We start from the raw sequence: 9,642 nt of genomic DNA on the forward strand, positions 1-9,642 counted from the left end.
GCAACATAATGATCTCTAGTCTCCATCCTTGGAGCTACCCAAAAATTTGGAAAGTACTTCAGGTAGTACTCGGGTGTCAGACAGTACCGGGCTGAGGCTACACAAACCAGGGTCAGCATTCAAAAAGCTGCCCAGCTCTGCCCTCAGAGACCAGTATCGTCCTCTCAGGAAGGCCAACAGTAATCCAGCATGCATAACTAACGAGCACTTGTAAGAGAGCACATAATCTTTGACCCTCTTTCATTATCAGCATGGCAGGTCTTTATTTCACAGTTATCAATGGCTAGAGAGATGAGTTACATACTGCAGCATCCACAGATAGGCAGCAAATTGTAGTTAACAACGTGGTACTCACTTTAGGTTTAATGACAGGATGTGAGACTGCACCGCTGTGCTCAAGGTACCAAGGCAACTCCAAAGGCTGGTAGTGAAAACAAGATACTAAACCTAGAAAAACCAATTGGCCCAACTAGGGCTTAGGAAAAAAAAAAAAAAATCACATTGATATCAGGGGAAAAAAAACCCAAACAATTCAAGCAGCAGCAAGTAAGAATGTCCCCAATGGGTTACCGATAACATGGGCATGTTACAGAACAAATAGGAGAGGGAGAAGCTCAAGGCTAGTCATAACCACAGCGAGGACCAGATCACAGCAACATATTTGACTACACGGAGCAACACGCCCGATGCTTTTTGCAGTGTGTTAAATTCGTCTGTCTTCATCCCTTCCCAGCCAACTCACAGCCCAGCAGTTAGTTAGAGCACTGTGTGCAAATACAGTCAGTGAGAGCAGCCCACAGCTCCCCATCCCATAACGGACCAGTGTAGCTCATCGGAGGCTTGGAAAGCGTAAGCTGCACAACGCACAGGAGAACAAAGGCAGGTGTAAGCTCTTGCCAACCACGCAGCACAGCTTGGTGCCCTGCTCACGCAGCAGTCCCAGACAAGGCCACCAAAGTCTCTGGATACAGTGACCCTACCCTATGGAGGGCCACGGGAGAGCAAACTGCAGCACTCCTCCGGCTGACCTGGACTCAGCTTCCACGCTGAAAACAGAGAGATGCTGGAAGGGCTTGGACACTTCCCAGAGAATTAATATGGCCTGTAGTTCCAGTAACTGGAGAAAACGGAGATCTGGAAAGCAAGAAGAAAAGCAGCTAAGTTCCTGTATCCCTTGGGTCATGGAAGAAAGAGCACGTAATGGGTGTGTGAAGACTGTGATTTACAGCATTACACACTCCAGGTCTGCAGAAGGACAGATTTGCTACTACTGTCACTGAAGAGGCTTAGAGCACAAAATTTCTTGCTCAAGGCAGCAGCCAGGTGAGCTGCAGAGCTGGAACTGAACATTGGTCTACTGGAATCTAGTTTGCTGAGGTCTCCATGCCTCCTCTCCAGCACCCTATCATTTTCTTACATCCACCACATGACTGAGAACACAAAGTGTCTACCTGCTCCTCGCCATCTAGGCACTAGTGTGGCAAAGACATCCATCACACTACTACACATTATCCCAAACTGCTGTCTGCTAGGCTGTGCCAGCAGCTCCCTGGCACCAAAGCGTGGACTCAACACTTGTTTCAGTTTAGCTCTCAGCTGTACAGAATAACATCACACCAGATTTTTAGGAGACGTGAGGTCCTCCCAAAAACCAGAGTTAAAAACAAAGCCCCTTCTCCAAGATCATTACCTTGTCCTTCAGCTGCTGGCAAAGCTGCAGTGAAACTGTGAAGAAGACAAGGGCGTCATTTAACCATGGGACAACACATTCCACTTTATGGACATGGCTGACTTCATACCGCTGGTTGCCAAACTCACTGGAGTGGGGAGTGGAAAAAAAGAGTACAGCTTCAAACACACAGCACAGAACACAAAATTCAATCTGTCCTCCATTGTCACTGAAGAGATTATGATTTCTACTACACTTAAAACAGCACCTGGCAAAGTTATAGAATACAACCTCTCTGACTAGATTTAGAGTTAAGCTAAATCTAACAGGGTTAAGGCAGAAGCTTCACCATTTTCCAGACAGGCAACAAGACAGGAAACGCAGATGGCAATGTCAATAACCTCACGTTTATTTCTGTTGACAACTCTCATCTCTAGGCAAACTCACGGCACTGTATGGGTGGGCTGCATCCTGAGCAGTCATATATTTGGGCCTTTATGACGGAGTCGTTAGAGAAACACTATTACGGGTCCCTGTGCATTCACAGGCACGGCAAGGGACTCAGTCCAGCTTCTTCACTGAACAGATGCTACAATCAAAACTGGAGCCATCTGGACTCACCCTCAGCACACTCCTACACCCACTACACAGCCCTTGTGGTGACTGTACTTACAACATGGCTCCAGGGTTGTGCAAAATGGACCCTCCAGCAGGCTTGAAGTTCTAGAAGAGAAAGAAAAGATCATTAGGATTTTGACACAGTAAACAAACTACTTAGAAGGATGTTTAAGGTTTGCACTTTCAGGAGCCCAACATCAAGAAACACCTAGACTGTATCTCCTGAATACTCCACTCAAATTGAATCCACGTCATTTGATCCCTTCCTACTCCTTCACCAAAAAAGCTCTAGATACTGGCTGAGTCCAACTTAGCTCCAAATTTTAGCACCACAAAAACAAGATGAGAAGATCCAGACGAAAAACAAAGATGGACTTTAAGAAAAATACCCATATGGAAGGGTCACATTTTGTAAAGCTGAGTTTAATACTGATTTTACAGGACATCAAGCTGACCCAAATGCAACAGGTGAAGCAGAAAAGTATCCATCAAAACCGCATTCAGAAAACCCAGGATGTTACTTAGATGTAAACAGTATTTATAAATTTTTGCCCTTCCAAAATTACCAGACTACGTTGCAAGATAAAGCATTACTTGGCAAAAAAACCCAGTTACTGGCTTTCTCCAAAGCACTGGTATTTCTTTCTGAGATAAGTGGCCATGCCCCAAACTAGATTTAGAGCCTGTGTTCTGTCTGCAGCAGATCTAAACACAGACAACAGTTACAGTCATTTTGCAATTATCTTAATGTGCATAACATTGCACCACGTAGCGACGCAACCTCCTCCTCACGGCAGGACACAGGGAGAGGTAAACAAACACAGCTCAGGAGACAGCAGGCATCACCTTGGTTGTGCTGGGCTGCAGTACATGGAGTTGGTAGATAGTCAGGCACAGCTTATTCAGGTTAATATAAAAATTCACAAGGATGTCTGGAGGCAGAGCAGGGGTGAACATTTTCTGGTGAAAAAATAAGAAGTTTCTCTGTCAGTGAAAGGACCATTATTTCGAACGCTGGGAAATCACTACCTTTTTCTACTACTATAGTTACTCCACAGTGAGAGGGACATTAGGAAAGAAATGAAGACTAAGCAGTTTGTCAGCAGTGACTGTTCCTCTTGCTGCACTTGATCAAATCCTGTGTGCACGATGGGGACAAGGGGACAAAGCAGTGTTCATAAGGACAAATCATTCCTGGACAAGATTCCTGGGCAGAGAATAGAACCTATTCTCTGAGAACCAGCGTCCTCAGGCCCAAGTCAACTGCTTTTCCCTGGGAAGACACAGAGCAGCCAAAAATGCTCTGGGCTTGCACCTACTTCATCTCTCTCTGTCTCAGGAGACACTTCAGAAATCTACTTTCCACTATGATGCATCGCAATATCCTACTGGTGAATGCTGTCAGACTGTACGGAGATCTAGAGCACCACATACTCACTGTGAGACCACTGGAAGCAACCTCTGGTAGAGTCAGGGTGGCTGGAGTGGTAAGCCGATTGCGGGCTCTTGAGAGCTGTAACATCACAGCATCCATAAGCTACAAAACAAGCGACAGTTCACTGGTGAGTGGTGAGCCCTGGACAGCTCTGGACAGCGGGCTGCACAATCCTAGAGCCTGTGGCAAACGTTACAAAAACCACCACTCCCCCCACCTTGTCCTTCCAAGAATTCAGGGACTTTTTGGAAAGGGGTGGCTCCCACATAAATGCAGTTTAACTGTTACTGTTGTCATAAACACTCTCGACTTGTCTCCCAAGCATCTAACTACCAGGGACTGAAGAGAAAACAGCTCTTCATTAGAATAAGAGGACATGAGATCAATTACTGATGCCACAGAAGCATCGAACTCATCTTCAGCTCTTCTGAAGAGCAGGCCTTAAGGAAAAACAACCTGTGTTCTAGTTCTCCCCATTCCCACATCTCGAGTCTAAATGCTGAATGCCTGATTCCCGTTCATAACCAAATATTAGCTTGGACACTAGAGAAAAAAAAATAAAAATGGCTCATTGTGAGTCCAATCCTGCCGTAAACCACAGTTCAAATGCTCTTTTCAGGCAGATTTCCTTGTCGAAAAAAAAATAGTGGAAAGCAACATGTCTGTTATGGAGCTCGCGATTGCTAAGATGAAGGTATTTTATAACATGACTAACTTCTCCCCTCTACTCCCACCCAAAAGTAAAAAGGAAACAGTTTCATCACGTAGCTTCTTCCTATCAACAGCCCTTGTCCAAGTGGGACTAAAAAGGTTTAGCCTTCTCATGTTTGAGACTAAGTGAAATTCTGGTAGCTTCAGAGAGCATTTCCAAGCAGAGGACTGGGCTTTACTGCCACAGAGCAGCTGATCTGCATCAGATCTCATCAACTGCTACTAGCAAGTGAGAAGTCACTTTCAAATTGCCAGTAAATCACGACTACTAACTGTAATCTTTTGTTTCCTGATGACTTCCTCATTTCTTCTGCCCCCAAAAGCACTGACTGACAGGGAAGAGCATGAGCTGTGTAACCATGTAATCCAAAAAACATCAAAGGAGATGCTCCCAGAATATTACTGCTGTGCAATATGGCACCGACTGCTCACATTACCCTTCATCACCTGCTACTGATGCTAAACCAGTACAGATTCCTGTCAAATATGAGGTCACATGAACACTCCTTGATGCAGATACATATGGGTACCAATGGGGACTCTGTTTCCAGCAAAAGACTCAATACAGTAATGCATGTTAACTGTGTTAGAAGCGACAAACAGAGGCAAGAAAAATGCTCATTCCTACCCAAGCAGAGAAGGTTTTGTTCCTCACCTTGAGAACCTCTGAGCCTGTTTTGAACTGGTAGTTTATATCTCTGTTCATGAGCAGGTAAATGGCTTGGTTAACATGGTTTCTAGCATCCTGGATCTGCAAAGGCATAAATGCAGCCCCGTTAAAGAAACACTCTCTAAAATACCCACTAAAAGCAGGGGTTTCCCTGATTATCTTATTGGTCTCAAAAAACCCAGCGACTTCTCAAACATTAAGGCCCTTTCTCCGAGTAACATACGCTTGCTAACACAACTCTACCAGTGCTGCCCAGATCCATTACAGCATTCTTCACTCAAGGACAGGAGACGCAAAACAGTCTGATATCTATGACCTGGATTCTCAGTAAAAATATTGCTGCTGCCCTGAACAGTGACAACAGGCACTCTCAGCCTGGGAGGACTTTGATTATGACTGTTCAGGTAGGAATTATCAATGTCAATAGCATACAGCAGTCAGGTCTAGCAACAAGAATAATGATTTTCGTCCTTGGGAAGTATTAGAGCTAAAACCAATGACGTAAATAGCAGCAATGAGCAGCAAACATTGATTTCTGATACGGTGCCTCTGTCAGTATTCCAGAGCCCTTCTAAACTATAATTGTTGGGGTTCAGAGTTATCTCCAACACCAAGAACCTGCCATCATGATGCCTGTGTGGAACCTGACCAGACTCAGGATGCAGCTCCCTCTGAGGCAAGACTGCTTGCAGCCAGGAGACAAATACCAAAGCAAGGCTGAGAGGTGTATCCCAGTGCTTTCATGGGAGCACGGACAAACCAGAGGAAGGAGGAAATGGCCTTTCAAGGATTACGACTGCTACGCCCACAGCCTTCAGCTCCGGTGTCTCAGCAACAAGCAGAACTCTCTTCTCTCTCCTAGCACTGTAACTGAATTTAACCGCAGCTGTTTCCTCCCTTAGCTTTTACCACTGGAGCTAATGTGGGATGCACTAGAGCTGCTGCTTGGAGGGCACAGATGCTACAGAGGGGCATGCACCTTAAGTTCACGGTACCTGCTGCAATTTCCACTGCTTGTCTTCCCGAAATGCAAAATGCAGGAGCTGATTGTTTCTGGGCATTTTCAGATTAACATCCTTGAAGAAAGAAGAAATGCATGAGATCAAGCAATCTCCAAACGCAGAACATGGAGACTGCTGGTCCCGCTCCATTCTGCCTCCCAGAGCATCTTGGCAAACTGCTTTCAGCAGTCCTGGCATGGCCAGAACCTCAGTCTTTCCGCAGGAAGATGCTAATACAAAGAATTAGTTGAAAGGCACTTACTCAACTGGGATCCAGACAGGACACAAGACCTATTCTCAGAGGGCCCCAAGGAAATTTGATATTACACAACAAAGGTGTTCAAGGCAAGGAATGTCCATGAAAGTCGACTCCACCACTCACCACAGAGTCTGTGGCAGGGGCGGGAGCGGGAGATGTTAGATGCTGGAATGTTAAGGATTTAAACCCCAGCAGGGAGGACTGGGAAAGAATACTTATTGATCACTAGTAAAGCATGGTAAGGATGACCTCTCCCTTGAGGTCACGAAAGTGTAACAAGGGTGACTTCCACCCCTTTGTCGTAGTACAAAGCAAGAACCACGGCAAGTACTCACAGCTTGACACAGGGCATCTCCCTGCAGCGTCAACACACCTTTCACCTGGTCTGTGCTGGAATGAGAAAAAAGATCTGGGCAACACAAGTCACAAAAACTGCTAACCTGACACTGCCCCTCCCTGTCTCATGCCACCAGCCAAGTTCCCCTCCTTCCAGGAGTCAGCCGGGTGATGCAGTCAAACTCTACACACATTTTAAAGTCCCCAGCTCTTGGGGTACTTGTCTGGCCTGCAGCCACGTGCTGTCATATTCTTTACGAGCCACCTCACCCTAACTGCCCTGCCTTAAAACATTATGTTCAAATCTGACCCCACGCTCACTTCATGTATTACATATCAACAACTTGGTTTCAGTTACAAACAGCTCTAGCAGGCACAAACACAACATATCAGATGAGTTACTGACATAAGAGTGCTACCTGGCTCATAGGGGAGCCAAAAGCTACAATCACCACCACCCCCAACAAGAAAAAAACCCTAAATAAACACAAAAAACCCACATCCCCCAAAAAAGGTCCTTTAAAAGGTCCTGCAAGATAGCTCACATCAACAGTGGGGGAAGACTGAAGCACCTGGGCCCTCAAGAACTCAATTAAGCCATATCTTACATCTTAATACACTAGAGAGAGATTCTTTAGATCAACACCTTTTAAGATCCTTCTGGCAACAACAACGAATGAAAACTAGAATCAGCTTTAAGATCTGAAGAATGCAACTTTCAAATCCAATACAGAATCACTGCACCATTCTAAAAAATGCTCTCCACACTCTTGCTAAGGATTAAGGTCTACTAACTTGCAACAAGCTTGTGACCTCTGCCAGAGCGCAGCTATTTAGACCAAGGCCTGTGTTGAACATCAAAAACCAGACAGCTATTTCAAAAGAACTGCATTTCTATCGCACCTTCGCACAGGTCTCAGTTTGCAACGTTTTAAGTACATTTATTATTGCTATTTTAGGGAGATTAAGGTTAAGATTTGGCCAGAGCCAGAAACTGAACCATGAGCAGAATTCAAGTCTTGTAACTGCAACTCCTTGCACCCAGAATCAGAAAAATGCCCCTCAGCAAGACTGCCGACAGCAGCACGCTGATGCAAGACACCAGCATGTGGTCAGGAATTAATGACTGTATTACAGGTGTCAGTAGGAAGCTAAGTCTGGCATAAGTCTGGCTAAGGCAGCCCCTGGGACATGGCCGCAGACTGTTACGTTAACCTGCTGTGAGAGTTTGTTCATTTGTTTTCCTTAAGGTGAAATCTCCTGTTAAAGCAGACCCCTCCACTCTGGGGGCGCCACACAGACCTTTGCAGCAGGTGCTCGAGGTGCAGGGCCCCGAGCTGCAGAGGGAAGCCACCGACCGGCACAGGCACCGCTGCCCCCGAAGCGGCCAGGCGGAGCAGCAGCAGCGCGCTGGCCGAGGTGACTTACCCCGAGGGGCTCAGCACAAAGTTCTCCTGCTTGACAGCTCCTCCCAAGCCGCTGGTGGGCAGGGCGAACCGGTGAGAGGCCTCCTGCGCCAGAGAGGACTCGGTTACATTGGCTGGTGACTGTCCTTTAATCACACCTCACTCTTAAAACTATAAGAAATTCTTCAAAACAGATACTATACCTACAGATACTGCAGGTTTCTGTCACTTGCCACTGGCTCAGCACTCCTACCTCCTCCAGCACCTGCCCCTCACCTCCACATTTTTGCCCCTAATCTTGCATAACCCACCAATCCCCCCAGAAACTTCAGAGCATTATGGGTCTGGGCCTCTTGAAAACTAACCTAGCAGGAGAGCGGTGAACTCTTGGGCACACAGCCCCCCGTGGCCAGTTCACCACCCGGCTGCCTGGAAAGAGCCGAACCCAGCAGCCCAGGCTCAGGCCAGCGAAAGGTGCGGCAGGCCTGGTTCAGCTGAACACTTCACACCTCCAAAAGAGCAGATACCGGCAGAGAAGTGAGTGTGTCAAGGGAAGGTTGGTTTCGAATGAGGAGAGCACATGCTATTAACTACTGCACCAGCAGTAGCTTGTCAGCTAAACGTTCCATTTCCACCATCACATGACAGTCGCAGGCAGATCCAGGTTCTCTGTTAGAATAAATATTCACATCTCAGGCTAATACATGGCAGAGAGGTTTGGCTGCCTCCCCACGCCTTTTCAAAGCAGCTCTTGCAGTAAAAAGGGTCAAGAACTGAGCAATCTAGGGGAAATCATCTTTACTGGAAGTCCTTGACACTGGAGGGCGAGCAAACACTTGGACACGTGTGATGGACCTTTCTGTGCACCCTCTACCAAGAATTTTTTCTTTCAGTGGGAATCTACCACCATTCCTCACATGGGAGAGTAAACAAACCCATGACACACACACAAAAAAAGAGATGAAACAGATTAAACATACCTTCAAAATATCCTGCAGCTGTTTCAAAACAGCATGGACCTCTTCTTGTAAAAGCCATTTAAATTCTTCCTCCTATGTTGTGGAAGGATAGCAATGGCATCATTAGAAGTCAAACACTATAAATAAATAATTTTGCTATGTGTCTGAGAGATTTAAGTCCTAAGTATACTGCTGTGTCCATTCTGTTTAAATCACATGCTAGGAGGAGAAGAAAATTATTTATTCACAAGTTGCTGAAAGGCCTTACTCCCCAATTCTCTACCTCAGCCAAATGACTTGTCCTCACTCTTTGTTTGATTTTGCTTAGCAAAGCAGCATTCATTCAAATCACTGTACCAATAATCATAGAATTAGGAAAGAACAGGCAGCATGGGATGTGAATTTCAGACTGAAATACAGATCCTGCTGACACAAAATCTGGGGCATCTTTCTAAGCTGCTGGAGTGGTCACTCCCTCTCCTCAGCACGTCAGAGGGAGGAAATAAGATTAAAAGTTCGTGGGTAGAGATATAGACAGGGTGATCCCTTACCATTTAACGTCATGGGCAAAACACACT

The 9,642-nt window shown here is 46.0% G+C and overlaps 1 protein-coding gene across 1 annotated transcript; it reads right to left on the reverse strand.

The window, feature by feature from the left end:
* Positions 1–852: 852 nt before the first annotated feature.
* On the reverse strand, positions 853–9,157 carry ROGDI (rogdi homolog (Drosophila); the record flags this gene model as incomplete). Its single annotated transcript, XM_009872288.1, has 10 exons — positions 853–1,134; positions 1,691–1,817; positions 2,343–2,392; positions 3,134–3,247; positions 3,726–3,824; positions 5,089–5,184; positions 6,099–6,179; positions 6,699–6,753; positions 8,128–8,210; positions 9,086–9,157. Coding segments are annotated over 10 exons (819 nt in total), but the record flags the coding sequence as incomplete, so codon positions are not given.
* Positions 9,158–9,642: the final 485 nt, after the last annotated feature.

This window comes from Apaloderma vittatum, unplaced genomic scaffold, assembly GCF_000703405.1.
Source record: "Apaloderma vittatum isolate BGI_N311 unplaced genomic scaffold, ASM70340v1 scaffold32346, whole genome shotgun sequence".
NCBI lineage: Eukaryota > Metazoa > Chordata > Aves > Trogoniformes > Trogonidae > Apaloderma > Apaloderma vittatum.